Source organism: Octopus bimaculoides, chromosome 5 (assembly GCF_046866305.1).
Source record: "Octopus bimaculoides isolate indiv1 chromosome 5, ASM4686630v1, whole genome shotgun sequence".
Taxonomy (NCBI): Eukaryota; Metazoa; Mollusca; class Cephalopoda; order Octopoda; family Octopodidae; genus Octopus; species Octopus bimaculoides.
In genome coordinates, this window is record NC_142932.1 from 56,507,554 (window position 1) to 56,529,735 (window position 22,182).

Consider the following 22,182-nt stretch of genomic DNA (forward strand, 5'->3'; position numbering starts at 1 on the left):
CTGCACTCTATGTCCTACCACCTATATTTCTTAACATCAGTATTGTTAAGATGGATGAGGATGGAGAGGAGAGACCAGAGACAAAGAAAAAAGCTAGAGAAATATACATGGCGAAATGTTGACTTTCTGAAAAGCTTGTTTCAAATAAAACCTCCAAGCAAACATAGTCTTTACTAAATCTAAAAACAGTTTGGGAATGTTAGGGCAAAAAGAAAAAAGAAAGAAAAACTGTATAAAGTATAATCTTTATAGTTTAAGTAAAAATGATAGCAACAAAATGATGATGAACATGACAATAGTGATTGACGAAAATGATGCTTATCATAATGGTATGATGATTATAATGGTACCTTGCTAAGTATGCTACCTGGTGATGGTAGTGGTGAAGTTGGTGGTGACAAGCAGTAAACAAATAAAAAAAATATTTTTTACTAAAAATACAAATAACAAGATGATAAGAATGATGATGAGGAGGAGGGAGGTGGGTGATGATAATGACACTGCTGTTGGTAATAGTATGACAATAATGGTGTGTTTGGGGTTTCTAACTTTTCCTTTAAGCTAAGAACGCCACCTAGGGGCAGCTAAATGATTTTGACTAGTACATCACTGACCACTCAAGGGATTTTAGTTATAACTGTTACTGCTTCATTCCTAGCAGCCCTGACTGTATGAACCAATAATCAAAGGGGTTCCAGCCTTGACCAAGTCATTTTTTGAAAATGTGCATCTAAGATTAGATTATCTAATGGTTCCTTCCTATTTTTAGAGAGTAGCGCATGATTTGAGTTGGGACTGCAATTTCTCATTTGTTGAGCAATCAGAAAGTGAATCACCTCATTGGTTTGTGAGACCATTTTAGTAGACTAAAGATAAGCCTGAGTGTTGGTTTGGAAGAAAGTGAGATGTTTAGAAAGTACACTGATTAGATTCTAAGTATGGATGTAAACAGTGATGAGGAAACCAAAAATTGGTGCCTTATGAATGAAAAACCTGAAGATATTTCTTCTGCATCAAGTTAGGCAAAATCTCATCATGTTTAGCAATAGAAATGTAGTGAGCCAGTGATTAGCTTGTTTGAAATCTGCAAACAATTATGCTCTTGTTTCAAAGTTGGGATATAAATAAAAATGTCTGTTGGATCAAGACCAACAAAGGTCTAAATAACAACACTGCTATTTTCAAAACAAGGGTAAGTAAATTCAATATCTGTCACACCCCGCCACATGCATGCACACGTACATGAATATTCATTTTATATATATAGAAGCAGAAGTTTCAAAACATCATCAAAAGTAACAATTAGCCATGTTGCCCTCACTGTTAAGTGCTATGTCAGCAATTATCCAGCAAATTCATACAATGAAATGTTCTAGGCATAACCACCCATATTTGTTTTCAGACAAAGTATATCTAGGGCTATAGTTTTGAGTGTGACATTCTCCTTTTTGAAATTAAGAGAATGTGGTTTGGGGATTACTTTACAGCTATTGGCTTATAGAGCCATACTTTTAAGGATCCTGAAACTATTTGAGATAGATTCAAGAACTGTATATGATCAAGTGGAGTTATTCAGTATAGTGTACCAGCTACGACTAACCCATCTGTTATTTGGATACAGTGTGTCCAAGGCTGTAATGTTGAATGTTTTCTTTCTTCTTGTTTTTGTTTTTTGAAACAGTAAGATATATTAAGAGAGAGATTCTAGCAGAATGAGTGACCCGGTATGGTCTTCCTTCTTGGCATGAAGTGGGGTTGGTGGCATCAGCAGCAGTAATAGTAGTACCAGCACCACAATGATGGTAATAGAAGAGAGGGATTAGCGATAGTAATAGGATAGTCGGTAGCTTTGGTGGTGATAGTAGTGGTTATAGTATCAACAGCCGGAGGGTAATGCTTGTGGTAGTAATTATATAGTTGTGACTATGAAGTATACCCTCTGCCCTATAGCATTTGAAAGTCACTTTGACCTTCATTTGAAAGGAATTCTCAAAGCAATGAAAATCTCAACCATGTTTGACTGACATTCCCATCTGTTAAAATGTTATTCATTTTTATAATGGCTTTTCTTGACAGTGTTGTTCTCTAGACTAGCTTAATAGTATGCAGTAATCAAACAGCTTGATATTCAACATAGTATCATAGTATTGAATGTTGTATTCTCTTATGACATGCTGCCATAACATGTATCATATAAATTCTATCATTATTTGAAACAGTACAATCACCTGCTATATATATATATATATATATATATATATATATATGTATATATATATATATATATATATATATATATATATATATATATATATATATATATATATATATATATAAAGTTATATACCACAATACGTCTAATATGTTTTCTCCTAAAACATCCAAAATGAGACAAGGCCTGAGTCACCAAAGTTTAATGAGGAACTTTGAGTAATATTCTACAGTAGCTATATCACAATATATAGTGAAAGAAAAACTAGAGAGCACTGCAATGTTTTAGCTTTATCACAAAATATTCTGTGGTATATTTTACAGGACTCCATGTTTTCTTTGTAACAATGTAGTTTCAAGGAGATTTTCATTGCTTTGAGAATTCCTTTCAAAAGAACATTTTTGACATATGATTTGGCAAACATTGATATTTATCATAGCAATTAGTATACTGTGCTGAGGTTAACATGGAGTAGCTGGAGATGTGGGGAGCTCAATTGTAGTTTTCCCACAAAAATGGTACACAGAAATAGCACCATGTTTAAATATGCTGGCTTGGTGATTTCTTAAGGGCAGACAATGAAACTGAACTGATTTAAGTCCATGTTCATGTCTTAATAGTTGCTGAAAGTGGCAAGGTGACAAAATACTTAGCAGTATTTCTATCTGTCTTTACGTTCTGAGTTCAAATTCAACTTTGCCTTTCATCCTTTCGCGGGGTCAATAGAATAAGTATCAGGGGCTGATGTAATCGACTTACCTCTTCCAATAGAACTGCTGGCCTTGTGCCAAAATTTGAAATCAATATATAAAATGAATAAATAAACTGAACTCTATAAAGTGCAATCATCTGTTTCTATATTTAAGCGAACTTTGAAAACATCAACTGCAGCACAATATTTCTATTTGTATTCCTTGGGCAGAACCCAGTACCTTTTTGTAGGATCACTGAGTTTTGGTTGGAGAAAGAGAGAAAGAAACCATAACTTATGGAATGATATGAGGATTTGTTCCAAAGCTTATAAGAGAATGGACTCTGCTAAATGCACTCAAGGGGCAGGTGGTAGTGCTAAAGCTGGAGACAGTTTACCATCTTTCTCACACAGAGATGGTGAGATTGCAATGTCAATGTAACTTTTCAGCCCCTTAAATGTAGCCAATTCCAAACGGAGGAAAAAGAGAGGTGAAAATGGCTCAGTACTTGGACCTGTAGTTTGTTTATCAACAGTAAAAGGAGGAAATGGAAAGACACCCTAGGTAAGATTTACCACCCAAGAATAGGTACAGTCTTCTTCAGGTTTTACCAACTGAATCTCATTGATAATTACAAGAGTTGATCAACATAATTGAATTCAGAAGTATGTGATTGTGTAGTAAACTACAATTATAACTCCAACCACATCAACATCAATTTATGATCAGCTGGAGAAAGCATCTGTGGTCACTGAACTTGCCAGAAACAACAGCCACATTTCCCTCAAACCACACTCTACACACTGCTGTCTTTAATTGGGAGGACATGCTGGCCTATCAGTGCTGGTGCTACATGAAAAGCACCAGGTCCACTCTGTAAAGTGGTTGGCATTAGGAAGGGCATCCAGCTGTAACAGTTATGCCTAAACAGACAATGGAGCTTGGCGTTGCCCTCCGGTTTGCCAGCTCCTGTCAAGTCATTCAACCCATGCCATCATGAAAAACAGACATTAGATGATGATGATGACGAAAGGAGAGGAGAAAGTAATAATGGCTGGACTGATTTTAATATTAGGTCAACTTGATAGGAGCTAACTTGAGGCTAAGCAACAGCAACATGTATTTCTGCCATGTAAAATGCATACAAATGAATATAAACAAGAATCTTCCTGCAACAGAATTCACCCACAATGCAACATTCTCACTACATTTCATTATTGTTCTTTGTAGTTTTGTCTTGCAGTGAAAATAAGATTGCTATCTTGCTAATCTTGTTTTTGTTTTTTTTCTTCTTATTTTTAATGCATTTTTTTTTTATTCATATATGGAAATAAACAATATTGATTTTAATCAATAATTAATGATTGAAATCTATGTAACTTTTGCTTCATCATCTTGACAATGGGGGTTGTAAGTATTTCAATAGACCTGCCATAGCATTACACATGGGCTAAAAATTTCAATATGAAGAAAAAAAATGATGATGATGATGATGATGATGATGATGGTGACAATAGTTACACGAAGGAAAATAAAAGTAATAATAATAATGATGATAGTAATGATAAAAATAATAATAATAATAATGATGATGATGATGACTTTAAAATTTTTTGTCCTTTTTATTGTTTTTGTTGGTTTTATTTCTTGCTTTCTTTTTTCCGGTGAAAGCTAAGTTAAAGAGAAGAGAAAGAAGAGGAAGAGAAAACAGAATAAAGATCAGATTTTTTCTTTCTTTTTCCTTTCCACAAGTTTTTGTTTCATTACGCCTCTCTCCCCTCCACTACCACCTTCTTAGTTTTTCTTTTTTAAACTTTTGGTTTCTTCTCTTAAAATAAATCTTAAAAAGAATATTTTTAATGGCTGTCAGAAATAAAGAGTGGGAAATGTCCTATTAAGTATAAAGAATATATTTAAAAATAAAAGTAAAAAGAAAACAAAATAATGATAAAATTCAGTGATAAAATGGACAATTTTTAAACTAATGGAAGCTACACCATTTTTTTTTTTTTAAGAATATAATGCTATAAAACATGCTGCCAGGGAAATAAATGTTTCCTTTTGAATGGGCTGGGTGGAGCATTGTGTTCTGGTACAAGAGCTTCACATGTAATTTCAGTATAACATTTGAGTTATGTCTCTTTGCCTTTTTTGTTTTTTTAAATTAGTATAGAAATATTAATGGTTATATTGAAAAATAAAATAAAATAAAACAGAAAATAGTTACAGTTAATCCTTTTATCAGCCACAAGAGGTCTTCACAAAACTGGTGCTTGACCTTAATTTCAGTTGAGTAAACTGGATGAGAGCTAAATCACTCCTTTATTACAAGTAACTTCGAAAGCTAAGCAAGAATTTCTAGCACAAATTCCACCAATTCTCTCCCTAGGGAATTTCCAACTAGGTCACATTTCATTACCGTTAGTTGTTAATTCTACCCTAGCCATCTACCAATACCTAATGAGTATCAATACACAAGTTACCAATTTTTAGCCAGATAGTGATTCTCTCAGATTTAGCTGCTGGTTCAAATACTCACAACAATCTTCATGCCCTAGTTTAAACTGCAACAATTAGCTACAAAATCTCCTTTAAAGTTTCACCCAATCATCATAAAAATGGATAAATATATTAGATAAGAAAGCCTTGAATATTAGCATGATAGAAAAGATGAGATAGGTACAGTTCGTATTTGAATGACGATAATTCAACAATAATAACTGCAAATTTTCAATTAGATATTGACCCATTGTAGCTAGTTCCAATTTTTCCACAGCCAGACAGTAACTTAGTATAGCAAGATTGAGAAAGGCCATGTATTAAGTGCATTGCCTGGAGATACTGGACACACATAAACTTTTCTATCAGATCAATTTCTATAACCTAGTAGTTCGTAGTCACTCATGCTAAAATGTTAAAGTAGGTCACTTTCCTGGTCTAATTAATATGTATTACAAAGATATATACGTATATATGTATCTATCTATCTATCTATGCAGCACAGAATTTTGTCAGTGAACAGGTCGCGGTCTCAAAGCGACGAAAATATTTTGACAAATTAAATTTAAATGTTGAAGTGAATCTAACGGATTTTGTGTGTTATCTTAAATGGCTTATAAACACCTTCCACGCTGCAATTGTTTTATATATATATATATATATATATATATATATATATATATATATATATACATACATATACACGTATTGCAAATACATACACACACACATGCACTTGTATTACATACATACATATATATATATGCACTCATGTATTACATATATGTATACACACACACATACATACATGTGATAGCTGTTGACCCATCAAATGAGTATGGCCATAGATGATTAAGCGTATCACAACATTACAAGATGAGAGAACGACAATGGCTCTTGTATCCTGCTAACAACTTACAGAACTTGTTGCAAATCTGACATTCATACAAATTCTTCTGACTTCTTGGTTGCTCCAGATCATTCTGAGGATTTTTTTTTCCTGTGCACCCTCATGTGCCTGAATAAACCTAAGCAATTTATACATGTCTTCATACAGACACACACACGAATTTATAGATAAGCAGTTAACGGTTTACACTACATGGCTATTACTCAAAGTCTTATAAAGAAGAAAGCATATGTCTAATAAATCAGATGGCTATGAGAAGCAAAGCCTTGACCACATTTTATTTGAAAGGTACTTAGTGAGTTAACTTGACATTGGATGTGCTGTGTCATGTGATGAAAAATGTGACAGGATTGCTGCAAAAATCACTGTGAGGCATTATGAAATTGTGGAGGCACTATTAGGGTGTAGGGTAAGCAACTTAGTTGAGATTAACTTTCATTGGTAAAAGAGTTAACTTCTTGATTTTTCAATGTTATTATTTTCTAAGTCAGTCAGAACTGACCAGAGACAAAAGCCCATCAGTGACAACAATTATAGATTATTTTGAATTTTCTACTGAGGAATGTCACAAGTTGCTCTAAGATATGCAATTTTTTGAATTGGGAAACAAGTTATAATATCATCCACTGAGGTGAGTTACATAATTACACCAGGTTGTAGTGGGACGGTGGGGGCAGCCACAGGCTTGACTCCTAAATAAGCCAGAACAAGGATATAAAGTTTATCCTGTCCCTGATCATAAAGGAATGCAGATGTTGCTTATACTGTCTTTTGAAGTCACTGTTACTCTCATTAAGCCTGCTATATTATCTCAAGATACTATCTAGTAGAACACGTGTAGTTCTGTATACCATGGCCTTAAAAAGGCAAAATCCCTTTAGTGGGGAAGTGGCTTAATTTCAACCAATGTAGGTTGTTTGCAAGAGTGGATGCTGTGTAAATGCAGGTCTTGGTTGTTGTGTTTAATCTGGAAGCAATGTTATCTAGGCAACAATAGCTAATCTTAACAATGTGTTTACAATATTTATGAGGGGTCACAAAGTGGTATCTTTCAATAGATACAAAGTTCCTAATGGTATTTGAAGTGATACCTAAATTGAGGGATAGATTAAACCAGATTACTTTCTGTCTCCTAATTCTTTTCAGGTGTGGAATGAATAAGGAATTCTCCAGATATATTAACTTCCCACTGAAGTCACTCATAGTTAGAGTCTCATTAAAGTAGAAAGCTGTTCTGTTTGCAACTAGACTCCTAGTTATAACAAGGAGTAACTGGAATGCTTATACATAAATATAGTGTTCACCTGTCTTAAAAGTTTAATGTAATGCTCAGGAAATTAACAACAGCTATGCTAAGCATGGAGAGCTGTAGTTAAAACAAACTCTTTGAATATGCCTATTAGATGCTTTCTAAACATATATCTACTTGTAACCTTTTTGTGTGAAATTGCCAAGCCACCAACTCAGTGCAGACCTAAGATGTAAGGAGAGGTTGCTTTCTAAAGGTGCCAAGAATAAACAATTCTTCAAGGTCAGACCTAAGATGTAAGGAGAAGTTGCTTTCTAAAGGTGTCAAGAATAAACAATTCCTCAAAGCCAGCCACCTGAGCCTTGTCAAAGCTTCCTTTGGAGACATCAACCAGTGGGTCTTCTTCCTTGTTTTACCAAATAGAAATGGCTTCAATATTAGAATGATTTTCTCTCACTCATTACTATCACTGCACCAAGGTAGCTGATGTGGATGGATAAAAATCCACAATCTCAAATTGATTAAATTCTCAGATGGCAGTATGTATAATATACATATACGCACAGTTATTGTTTTTCTTTTTATGCTTGGTTTGTTAATAAATAGTTCTAAGATTAAATAAAGTTAGATATAAGCAGCACTGAATAAAATAACCCTTCAAAGCCAAAGTCTGTTTAGTTGGTTAGTTAAGAGTTAGTAAAAATGTTGTTTACTTTATATCAGTTCATTAACATAAGAAATTCTAAGGGAAGGGAGTGGGGTAAAAAGCAATCAAAAGATATTGTCAAAGAAAATTGAAATATTAATGATATATTAAATATTAATGGTATTTTGAATGTTGATGCTTTTATAGGTTATCGAATGAGATAAACGCTCTACATGGGGCAAATAAAATGATCAGACATGATATTATGAAGCTAAGTGACAAAAGAGAATAAAATGATTTGTTTCGCAATATTAAAAGCTAAATATTGATAATTCATAACAAGCTTTGGCATTATTGGTGGAATTTCTGTCACTGTTCATACACAGTGGAATTAATCTCTGGATTGTATCAAGCAGTAATCATGAACTGAAGACCGCATTCATATACATGCTAAAAACCTCAAGTAGTCTTTGTTTATTAGTTAGCAATTGCCTCCTAATATGGTGATGTTATTCTGAGGTGGATGAAGAGAGAAGGAATAATTTACACAGCCTATATTTAAATTTAGCAATATACAGGCTAACATAATTATTGTATTTAAATTTAATTTAGATAAATGTGAGTAGTTGTAGAGGTAAAAGGTCCCTATGTGGTTGCTTGACCTGCTAGAAATGGTAGGTAAATTTTCTACAAATTGTACCATACTATCTAAAAACAAAACACATTGGATTATGTAGTCAGAGATAACATTATGCAGGTCAAAAAACTGACTACATTATGGTTGACAGAAAAAGAATTGTTACAGTTTCAGCCAATCCTTTTTGTAGTTGCTTGACTTGTAAGAAACTGCATGTAAATCTACAACAAATATTTGCCTTCTTTAATAAAGGAAGGACATTTAACTTCCATCCTTCATGCTGGCATGGGTTGGACAGTTCGATGGGAACTGGCCAACTGGAGAGCTGTCTGGGCCCCATTTGTCTGTTTTGGCATAATTTCTACAGCTGGATGCCCTTCCTAATGCCAACCATCTTACAGAGAGTACTGGTTTTTTTTTAATGTGGCATTGGCATGGGTGCTATTACATGGCACTGACATGGGTACTTTTATGTGGCACTGGCACAGGCATTTCTACATGTTGCCCGCACAGGTACTTTTACATGGCCTTGGAATAATTATGGCTGTCCCAAGTAGAATTTATTCTTATATGATACGTACAATTCATCTGACAAACATCTTCAAAGATATACTTCACCTTTAGGCATTGAAATTGTGCCGATACAACTGTATCCTCCTTTACTGTATTTCACCTTCCTAAAGCACACAAATTCCTCCTCCTTGATAAATGCTTCACACTGGAATTCCCTTCCTGCTCATGTTTTTGCAGTTATCTATCCTTCACAAAATCAGTTACAATGTTCTGACCAAGACCATCCAATATTTTTTTGTTTCATATATTTGAGACAACAAGGTGGTATAACAATTTCCCAGACTAGATCTGTAGCATGCCAGCAGATGGCAGCACATAGTTGTGTGCACAATGAGAGCTAGCAGTGACCTTCATGAGGTAGTGTACTGTGTGACACTACGGTGTTTACTTCAAAAGTTGTGAGATTTGTGTTTTTGTGATCACATTTGCTGTAGTCTGCAATTTTGTCATGGACAAAGAGCCAATGTGAAATTTTGCATAAAACTTAGGAAGCTGTTAAAATTTTATTAAATTGGTATCATGTCCCAAAATCTTAGGATTAATTTAGTTCTACATCTACAACAAATGTGCTAAAACTCAAGTCCTGTGGTTTGTACTTTTGGATTTAGGTTTGAAAACATATGAAAAGCTTACACTTGCAGCATGAAATCCACTGTTTGTCACATGCAACAAAATAGGTTTTACATAAATATTTTTAAAATTGCCAAAAAAAAGTTTCGTTTTCAAGAATCTGAAAAAAAAAAAAAAAAAAAAAAAAAGCAGGCAACTGCTATTCCATGGACACTATTAATTTGTGTAATTTGAAGATAGTTATCACCTCAGTTTCAAAGATATGACATCACAACTATGGCTAATTATTCATTTAGGCTTAATTAGGCAAGTTTCAACCAATTTGCTGACTATTCAAATTGTCATATTTCCTAAAATATTCTTCTGAATTTCACAAATGAGGTATCAAAATGTTTCTTCTTGGATGCTTTCCAAGAAAAAGTACAGCAAAAGTCGGATTTAAATATTTTCAAAGATTCATAGTGATACCTAAATCTAGTGTAAGTAAGCTTTGTAAAGAAAGGTAGAAGCATTTCCTTTTTTGAAAAAGAAATGTGGCTACTATGATATAACTACTGATATGTGAACAATATGTGAGCCAAATGAGAAGGCATCAGAGACTGTGAATAGCTAAGAAAATTTTTAAAATGTTAGTTACAACATAATGGCTGTGAGTTACAAATACAGTGATTGAAAATAAAATTTAGGGTTTCCATGGCAAGATTTCTGGTTCTGTAAAAGGTAGGCAATATGGTTGGTTCTTACTGTGGATGAAAAAATATTTATACAGGATGTCCCCAAAGTATTGACATCATTTCATACCCTAATAACATGGCTAATTCTTGCTCAAATGATTTCAAATTTTAACAAAATGTGTAAAAGCTAAGTTTCTTTACAGGGTGAAGAATGAAGTTCAGTAGAAATGAAAAGGCATTATGTGTGTTAGAATATGCTTGATCACAATCAAACAAGAGTGTGCAACGTGCATTTTCAAGAAAATTCAATAAAGATGCTCCAACTGGAAAATAGATTTGGACATAGAACTATAAAAAAATTCAAAGAAGAAGGCTGTCTGTGCAGCGCAAAGGGATCTGGATGACCACTAGTACTGGAAGATACCATCAATCAGGTTTGGGAAACATCTGTGTGAAGCCCCAGAAAGTCTGTAAGAAGAGCATCTATGGAAACCCAAGTTCCTCGTATAACACTTTGGCATGTAGTAAGGAAATGTTTGCGAAAAACACCCTATAGGTTGCAGCTCATTCAAGCCTTAAACACAGATAACAGGGAAAAGTGCAAGCAATTCTGTGTTACTAAACAAGAGAAATTTGAAGGTGCAAAGTATGTAAAGTGTCTTGTTTTCAGTGATGAGGCCACATTTCAGATGAATGGCAAAGTTAATAAGCATAATGTTTACATTTGTGGAGAAGAATATACCCCATTCCACAGTTGAGCACAAGAGGGGCTCACCAAAAGTAAATGTGTTCTGTGCAATCTCCAAGAATTGTCTTTATGGACTATTTTTCTTTGAGGGAAACATGACTGGCAATGCTTATTTACAAATGCTTAAGAAATGGTTATTTGATTATTTCATTGCAAATGAGCATGGAAAATTCATTTTTCAACAGGGTGGGGTTCCACCTCACTGGAAACTGACTGTGCAGGCTCATCTCAATGAGAATCTACCAAGGAGATGGATCAGGTGTGCCAGTCATAATGACAACCACATTCATCTGACTTGACACCTTATGATTTTCTTGTATGGAACTATGTGAAGGGACTGGTTTATATATCCCACCTCTTCCTACAAGTCTAAAGGAACTTGAGAAGAGAATCACTGAATCACTGGAAAATGTTACACAAGACATGCTACAGCACATTTGGCAGGAGTTGGACCGCTGACTTGATCTGTGTCATGTCATAGGTAGTGCGCATACTGAACATTTGTGAAGCTTTGGGAAATCAGTTATAAAAGCTACATCCCTCTGAATCTTTTGTTTGAATTTCGATAAATAAACCCCTTATTGTTCAACATGAAGCCTATTTAATTTCATTTGCTTAGGACATGTAGTTACAAAGATATTCACATTTCAAATGATGTCAAATGTTTTGGGACACCCTGTATTTTAACTGAGTTAATCTGAACAAAGAAATAGAAGTGCATTATTTTATATCTCAGTCAAAAGTTACTGAGGGTGACTGAAAGGAAAATATAGAAGCTTACCTGAGCTAATCTGGACGAATAAGCCAATCATAATACTCCCACATAAAAGCCATGTGCTGGTACGCATTTTTCCTCATTGGTTGCAAGGGGGGGTCTCCAGGATAGTTACTTCAAAATCTGACTGATACCTATAAGAAGAAAAAAAAGAATGGTGATTTTATTATCATGGGGAAACATGCTTTTTAGGGCTTTTTTCTCTTTTAAAAAAATGTCATAGAAATATGTTCAGATAATGAACTAAGTAAGAAAACAAGAAATAAAAACTATCCTAGCCAAAGAGCAAATATATTTGTAATTTGTAATATAATTTCATGACTTGAGATTTGGATGGGACACTTATGAGTTCCATAACATTTTGTATGCACATCGTCTTGATTGAACATTTGAGAAAAGAGACAAAATAGGATCAAAACAAAGTGAGAGATAGAAAGAGAGAGGGGGGGGACAGACAAAAAGTGAGAGGAAGGAATAAACAAGAGAATCAAGTCGTTAGGTGAGCATTTTTTTTGTCAGACATCATACTGAGAGTATTAGCAGTCAAGTGACATCTTGCCTATAGTGCCTCAGGTACACAGCTTCAACCTGGTTCTACAGGATGTAAAACAGGAAACAAAAAAAGAAATTATTAATTATAATAATAATAATAATAATAATAATAGTAATAATAATAATAATAATAATTTATTTGCTAGGAGGGCAAAACAAAAAAGTGGGAACAAAGTCAACTATCCAAGTTTTAGTCTCTCCCTTAGTTCTGCTTTCAGAGAGTTGAAAAAGAGAACTAGTGTGCATGAAAACCACGCACAAAAATGTTGTGCACATGCATCTGAGCATACGTGCATATAGTTGCATGTGTATGTGTGCATGTATATATACATTTGAAACTTAGATTCTGAGAATAAATACTACCAATATATAGAAATTATTAATGAATATGGAAAATAAAAATACTTGCATACATACAAATCAAATCAAAAACAAGGACAAAGAAAAAGAAACAACTAAGCAAATTTATTTTTTCAAATCAAATAGTCTTTGAGAAATAATACATGGGATATAGGAATTTCTGGCTAAACATGTATGTTATAAGAATCTATCATTAGAATTTAAATGAAAAGCTGGTAGACAATTTGTTTTCATTGCAGTATTTTAATTATGCTGTTACAGAGGAGAGTAATAAGCCTGAAAGCTTATTCAATCTCAACATGTACATTTAGGCATTAATTAAAATTATTTTCTCTGTTTCTAAATGACATTTTTAAAACTTTTTTTTTCTAATTGAAGAAACAAAAAAATACCCCTCCCTCAACCTCCCCAAAAAATAACTTTCAGAAATATTCTTCAGAGCTGTATCTTTGATCAGTCGTCCAATGTTGTGTGTGTAGACATAGATGTATTGTATGTTTAACACTGACTCTTGCAAGACTTTGGAGCAGGTACGGCTGCATGGTTAATTTTGCTTTCCAACCATGTTATTTTGTGTTGAGTTCCACAATGCACAGCACTATGGCAGAAACGTTAGCACGCCGGGCGAAATGCTTAGCGGTATTTCGTCTGCCGCTACGTTCTGAGTTCAAATTCCGCCAAGGTCGACTTTGCCTTTCATCCTTTCGGGGTCGATTAAATAAGTACCAGTCACGCACTGGGGTCGATATAATCGACTTAATCCGTTTGTCTGTTCTTGTTTGTCCCCTCTGTATGTAGCCCCTTGTGGGTAGTAAAGAAATAACACATGTATATGTCTATGTTTGTTAACATCTGCACTCTAAAGTTACGATGTTTGAGAGATGTTGATAGTGGCACTTTTCTCAATAACTTGTCCACTAGGCTTGTGCCATCAAAGCTATGCAGGATAAATAAAAAAAAAAACTAATTAAAACAACAGATTCAAACACTGTAATAAGCAAACCCATATACATACAAACAAAACACACATACTAATCACAGACACACACACACTCACACATGCACAGAAATACAGATGCAAAAACACATGTAGATGACACAGCGCAGAAAGACAATGGACTAAACAGAACAAGAGGAGACATGGGATGGAGCGTTGCTGAAGAGGTCACAGGATGTGTGACAAAAGATTTCCAACAAAGGACATTAAAATAAGAATAATAATAATAAAGCTGAAGTGAAGAATGAATATATTGTGTATGTGGTTAATTGACAAAAAATATGACCATCCCCAAATATACAAAAAAAAAAAGAAGTTATTTGAATATCAGGTAAGGATTAGCATCAGGAAGAGCATCCATCTGAAGAAGGATGCCACAATAACATATTCATCTAATTCATGCAAGCACAGAAAAAAGGGATGTAAAATGAATGAACAATTAAATTCTAAGACAACTTGGTTGTTTCCTTCTTTGTAAAATTCATCAGAGTCAAATTCTAAAGTGAAAGAAACAGGTACACACACACACACACACACACACACATTACATTACAATACATTACATAGAGGCAGACAGACAGACAGACAGATAAGTAGACAAACAGATGGTTAGCTAACTAGATCCAACACTCTGTTCTGAGTACTTTGACTTATTGTGGGTCATTAAAGTTTTTTAATGCAAGAAGACAATGATATGTACATTTACATGAATGGAAATTTTACAGAATCTTATCACATACAGATCCTGACCAAGACATTAAACTGTACACTAATGTGTGTATGTGTGCAAAATTATTTAAGAGACTCAAGGGCCAGGGGTTAAGGCACTTAATCAAATACAATTGACTACCTGCACAAAAACTCTAGACCAGACCCTTCTACCAATTATGTAGATTCACAGCGAATTAATTTTATATATAGGCTTCACTTTGAGTACTGAGTTTATTTCCCCATTACATATACACACATATATATAGTCGGTACTGTATGGTGTAATCACCAGTTAAAGATGTGATTTTCTCCATTCTTATTTTTCTTGATTTATCCTGCAAATTTCTTGAAATTCTTCTAAACAATATTTGGATTTGTTTGCCATACATGAGGAATTATCTTGGATGTTTAGTCTACTCACATATATTAGTATCTGATTGTTGGATATAGTTAACCAAATTTATTAAACACTAAGAGATTTATACATATCTACCGGAATTTTTAATCCCTTTTACTTCACACACACACACACACACACACACACACACACACACACACACATGTCTATATAGATGAGTGAGTGAACAAATGAAAGAAAAGGGCACTCAATACATTTAGTAGAAGCTACATGTATTATTTAAAACAGTTTGACTCAGCAACTTTCACAGGCCTCTAACAGAAGACTGTCTCTTTTGGGCTTTAGATTACCAAACCGGCTTCTGTTAGAGACCACGAAACTTAAAGTCACATGGAGTTAAATCAAACTGTATAAATAACTGCAGCTTTAATGCTGAAACAGGTTAAAGAGTTATATATATATATATATATATATATATTTCGAGCGAGACCGTTGCCAGTGCCCCTAGACTGGCTCTTGTGCGGGTGACACATGAAATGTTTCGAGCGGGATCGATGCCAGTGCCCATAGACTGGCTCATGTGCGGGAGACACATGAAATCTTTCAAGCGGGATCGATGCCGGTGCCCCTGGGCCGGCTTGCGAGTGACACATGAGGTTTTTCGAGCGAGGTCGTTGCCGGTGCCCCCGAGCTGGCTCGTGTGCGGGCGACACATGGGGTCTTTCGAGCAGGATCGTTGCCAGTGCCCCTGGACTGGCTCTTGTGCGGGTGACACATGAGGCTTTTTCGAGCGGGATCGTTTGCCGGTGCCCCTGGACTGGCTCTTGTGCGGGTGGCACATAAAAGACACCATTTCGAGCGTCGCCGTTTTCGTGCGGGTGACACGTAAAAGCACCCACTACACTCTCTGAGTGGTTGGCGTTAGGAAGGGCATCCAGCTGTAGAAACTCTGCCAAATTAGATTGGAGCCTGGTGTTACCATCCGGTTTCACCAGTCCTCAGTCAAATCGTCCAACCCATGCTAGCATGGAAGGCGGACGTTAAATGATGATGATGATGATATATATATATATATGCATACAAAGAGATATGTATTACGTTTCCTCACACATATATATATATGGAAGTAGAAGTATATATAAGCATACACTCACAGACTTCTGTACACATGCATACATGTCTATAGTTGTAGTGGTATTTGATATTTCAAAGGTTGAGTGTATGAACAAAGCTCTAACTCAAAAAAATTTATCTAACCCATGACAGTAAGGAAAAGCAAATGTAAAACAAAGATGATGATGATATATATATATGTGTGTGTGTATGTATTAATACATATATGATATACACACACGTATATATAAACAGCTTAAAGTGAATTTTATGGAAACGATATACATCATAATTAATACCCCATAGTCAACACATTCAAAGAATTTAGGTTACATCCTGAAGGCTGCAGAGCACTTTGTATATAGAATAAAAGGGAACAGAGGTGATGGTAGGTAGGTGGTTTGAATAGAAGGAAATAAAGTAATGCTGCAGTAATATGTATGTAATAGGTGCTGACATATAATGTAAATACTGGTTTGATGGCAGATTATGAATATAATGGAAGGACACAATGCAACAGTGGTATGGTACATACAAACTACAATGATGATTTCATGCAATCTCAGAGGAATAGGTTTGGTTGGTGGTGGTGGTGGAGAGGATAGCAGTAGTGGTGGTAGTAGTAGAAATGATTTTAATAGGGATGGGCAGTGGTGTTTGTTGTGGTAGAAGTAGTGGTAATAGTAATCATAATAGTAGTAGTAGAAGTTACAGTGGTGGTCTTGGAGGTGGCAGCAATGATTTATTTATACAGGCAGAAATTTGTGATATTGAAGCAGTTTCCGAATTTCATTAACAACATTAGTAAATTTACAATGGTTAAAAGCAAGAACTAAAACTGTGTCTAACATTTCAATCAATAGGATCTTATTATTATTAATAATAATAATAATTGTTTCTAATTTAGATACAAGGCTAGAAATTTTATGGGAGGGGATCAGTCCATTAAATCTGATGTCAGCACTTGACTGGAACTTTATTTTATTGATCCCAGAGGAATGACAGAGAAAATTAACCTTGGGATTTGAACTTACAAGGTAAAGTGTTGTAATAAAATACCATAAGGAATTTTGTTCAGCTCTAGCAATTCTGTCCAATGAAAATAATAATCATTTCCAGCATAAAATAGTTTTAATTTAGGCACAAGCACAGCAATTTGAGATGGAGTTAGTTGGTTAAATCAACAGCAGTCCTTCACTGGTACTTATTTTATAGTGGGTGCCACTGGATGACAGGCTCTGGTGATGATGTTATTCCACCCCTTCCAATCCATGGTGCTGGCCTTAGCATGCTTGAGGTCATGTCTTCTTTGGTGTGCCGTGCTGGATTCTCCAGTGCATGGGTTGCTGCCTCAACAGAAGTTGGTGTGATAGTCTTCTGGTGCTCATCCACAGTAATGTATTGGTTGAGAGGACAGTATCCTCCTCTGGTCACCAGTTAGGGATTCTGCTCACTAATCTTATTGACCCTAGGAGAATGAGAGGCAAAGTTAACTTCACTAGTATGTGAACAGAGAATGCTAAAGAGCCAGTCAAATATCATAAATCATTTTGACCAACACTCCAGCAGTTCTGCCAATGCAGTAAATTCATCAGATTATTTTTAGCTGCTCACTCTTACAAAGGTAAAATATTAATACATACACTGACTCAACCAAGTCAACAGATATGTATATCGAGCAATATACCAACATTTTGGTGTAAAAACTGAGAAGTGATACACACATATGTATAAAGATGTACTAAACACTGTACATACCAATGATTTGGGTTTAACAGACTAGGGCATATCTGCCAAGATTGCTGAGGAGATTTAGGAAAACAATCTAAGTACAATTCTTAAAGATCAGAACAAGAATCTTTGTACTCAAGAGACATTTCAATTCATTCTGGTCCATTACTACTAAAGTACAAGGATCTTTAAATGAAAATAAGTAGGACATGGAATATGAAAGTAAAAACAGTATCAATAGTAACTTGGTATCATAAACAAAAACATAAAAACCCATACCAGCACTCCCAATTTTGTACACAATTCAAAATATAGTTCTGATAGGCATAGCCCACATCTCATGCAAGACACTTTCAAGTCTAATAGCAGCTACTTACACAATACACTTTCTACACAACACACACTCTATACAATTACCGCTCAATAAAATAAAAGTTATACTGTTACATAGCTGGCATCCAATACTATAACACATCCAGTGCATATGACTAGTCTCCTATGCAACACACAATCTACATAATTACTACTCAACAGAGCATGTTCTACAACCAACACTAGAAAATATAGCAAACACAAAGTACATGGAACACTAAAGTAAAACCAGAAAGAGCACAATAAAATAGATGTGAAAATGCTTTCCTACACACAAGCCAACAAACCAGCCTCTACATGGTTGCTCAATCTGTTAGCAACAACAGCTAAATATCCCTCAAATTATACCTTACCACCTTAGAATGTATGGCAATGCACTAGTATCGCTAGAGTGTGTGCTGCCTGGGGCGGCCCTTCTGTTTGCTACTCCCGGATCCCACAAAAAACACATTACCTACAACAGATCCAAAAGTGCTACCCCTTTGAAAGCGTCATCCAGGGTGGACCGCTCCTACCCACTCACCCCAGCTACACGAGTGCTTCAATGTGGATGATGTAGTTTTGGGCCCTCTGCATTTAGGACGCAGCTGTAAAGCTTTTGATTATGTCAACGAGAGTAGGGCTGAATAATAACAAGACTGGTCATGCCTCAGGAATGTGCAAGTATACCTGATGGTACAATAGACATCAGCATGAAATTCATCATCATCATCGTTTAACGTCCGCTTTCCATGCTAGCATGGGTTGGACGATTTGACTGAGGACTGGTGAAACCGGATGGCAACACCAGGCTCCAGTCTGATTTGGCAGAGTTTCTACAGCTGGATGCCCTTCCTAACGCCAACCACTCAGAGAGTGTAGTGGGTGCTTTTACGTGTCACCCGCACGAAAACGGCCACGCTCGAAATGGTGTCTTTTATGTGCCACCCGCACAAGCCAGTCCAGGGGCACTGGCAACGATCTCGCTCGAAAATCCTACAGGAGCCAGTCAGGCGGTACTGGCAACGGCCACGCTCAAAATGGTGCATCTCATGTGCCACCCGCACAAGAACCAGTCCAGGGGCACTGGCAACGATCTTACTTGGCTTGCCGGGTCTTCTCACGCACAGCCCATTTCCAAAGGTCTCGGTCCGTAGTCATCGCCTCGGTAAGGCCCAATGTACGAAGGTCTTGCCTCACCACCTCAGCCCAGGTCTTCCTGGGCCTACCTCTTCCACGGGTTCCCTCAACTGTTAGGGTGTGGCACTTTTTCACGCAGCTATCCTCCTCCATTCTCACCACATGTCCAAATTATATAATGAATTTTATATCTATCTATCTATATATCTATTTCTCTCTCTCTCTCTCTCTCATATATATATATAGTTCAAATTTACAGAAAACAACAAGCAGGTGTATTAGTTTAACGCTCAGGAAGAATGGAAAAGCTTTTTACATTTTGAGCCTACGCTCTTCAACAGAAAGGATTAAAAGGAAAAAAAAAACAGAGATAATGAAAAAACGGAGAGAGAAAAAATACACTTAAATATACATATGCATATATATGTGTATATATATATATATATATATATATATATAAGTTCAAAAAAACAATAACAAAAAAACAACAAAGTGAGGATGTGATATGGATAGTGTTATTGGACGCTCAGGAAAGGAAAGAAAAAGTGTATGACGTTTCGGGCGTAGATATACACACATGCATAATACAAATCTATGTGAGCGCATGTGCACATACATGAATATACCACCCATGTCAGTTGTTAGCTGTCAAAACACTGCATCCTTCAAAAAAATTCACGTTTCCCGAAATTCGCCAGCATGGCTCCTGACATACCTGTGCATCATTTCCTCATTATGGCATTTTACTTTTCAGTTTTCTGTCCTTTTGTTATAATCCTTTAGCATTCAAATTATTCTGTCAAACATAATGCTTATTTATTCACACTGTTTTGTGTTAATCATGCACTATCTCATAATTTCAAAATTCCACTGATCCAACTGTTTAGTTTAAGATGGATGTAGTGGGGTAGGTGTGAGAGGCCGGATGTGACTGATATGAACTTAAAACAGGTAAAATATTTCGGCTGCATGTGACCAGTTTAAATGCCAAACGGTTAATCCAGTGCACTACTATTGCAGTGTTTCTTTATTTGACTTATCACTGCTTTCTGTCTGTCCCCTCTATTACCCTTTATTAACGAGTTATGTGAGCACCTGAGCAAGGAGTACAACAAGCTTGTTATTAGTTTTATATACAAATAAAAAATGCATATATATACATATATATATGTATGCATGTGTGTTGTGTAGGAAGTGATGATTTCAGATAAAAGACAGCTGGGCAAAAGCATTTTTTTTGTTTTTTTTGTTTTTGTGTAGCTTGTGTAAGAATAAATTCAGTAAATTGAGATAAATGAGACTAAGAATAGAAATGAAAAGTAAGAGAGACAGAAGGAAAGAAAAAGATAGGGAGATGGATGGATAAAGAGAAAATAAGAATGACAGTAAAGGAGCAAATAAGAAAAAAAAAAAGCGTTGTAGGGAGTTAAAATATAGGAGTAAACAGGTGAGTTTGCTGATAATTTTGAAGTCATGATCATATTTTTAATGAAACAAACTGCTTTCGTGTTTCAATTAATTTCAAAAATAATGAAAAATTGTGATAGGTTTTAAAATAATGAACTTTGTCATCATTAAGTTAGTGTTTTAAACCTTTAAAAGGTTTTCAAACCAACCTATTAGGAATAGCAGTCACATATACCGAAAATCATACCCTAAAGAGAATGATAGAGAGAGAGGTGGGTGGGGGATTGAACAAGACCTAAAAGTCCTTTAGCAATCTCTCTTGTCAATTGGTGTGCTACCATTGAGACAAATAAAGTGAAATACTTGAGCACTTACTTAAGGATTTTCCCAGGCACTGTCTATTTTGCGACATCACAAAGAAATATTTTTTTAGTCATTGACAAGTGAAGGGATTTAAATGCACAGAACTGGAACAGGTTCTGCAAAGCAATGCATCCAGCATTATAACAATTCAACCAATCTACCACTCTGGATTGTCATGTTAATGATCCCAAAACAATACATGTTGACTTTGGCAGGATTTGAAGTCAAGAATACAAAAAAAGCAAAACAAATACTACAAGGTATTCTATTCAATGCCCTCATAACTGCCAAAATCCCTATCTACCTTAAGAAAAGGAAACATAGGATAAGGTACGGTTTAACTCTTTAGCATTTCAAAAGGCCATATCAAGCTAAAATATTCTACTAGTTTTATGTTAAAACAGGTCCACACCTACTCTATAAGGTCATTTGAAAAATGAACAATCACCTCATCGAAATCTTGAAGTTATGAGATAATGCATGATTATTTCAGAAAAATGTGAATAAATAAGCGTTAACTTTGACAGAGTAATCTGAATGCTAAAGGGTTAAGGGAGATTTGGCAGCTATATGTAGCAGGTCAAGTTAGTGTTGGCATATCTAAGAGGTTCTTGATCAAACAGAAGACTGCCAGAGCCAATTAGTTACATCTGTAAGATTCTCCCCAGTACTAAATCCACTAAAATGTCAACATAAGTCTAGAATAAAAAAAAATCCACTGTAAGAATATTGGTTTCAAATTTTGGCACAGGGCCAGCAAGTTTAGCGCAGGGGTAAGTCAATTATATCAACCCCAGTATTTGACAGGTATTTTTTTTTATCAACCCCCAAAAAATGAAAGGCAAAGTTGACCTTGGCAGAATTTGAACTCAGAACATAACAACGGATGAAATGCTGCAAAGCATTTTGCCCAG

At 35.4% G+C, this 22,182-nt stretch overlaps 1 protein-coding gene across 36 annotated transcripts in view; it reads right to left on the reverse strand.

Annotated features, from left to right (window-relative positions):
- LOC106876215 (roundabout homolog 2) overlaps positions 1 to 22,182 on the reverse strand; it is a 1,018,579-nt gene that overhangs the window by 595,634 nt on the left and 400,763 nt on the right. For all 36 annotated transcript variants that reach the window (XM_089352294.1, XM_089352292.1, XM_089352320.1 and 33 more), the window contains exon 2: positions 12,192 to 12,319. In XM_089352294.1, the coding sequence (XP_089208420.1) occupies positions 12,192 to 12,258 (67 nt within the window). In that variant the 5' untranslated portion in view covers positions 12,259 to 12,319. The remainder of the gene's footprint in view (positions 1 to 12,191; positions 12,320 to 22,182) is intronic.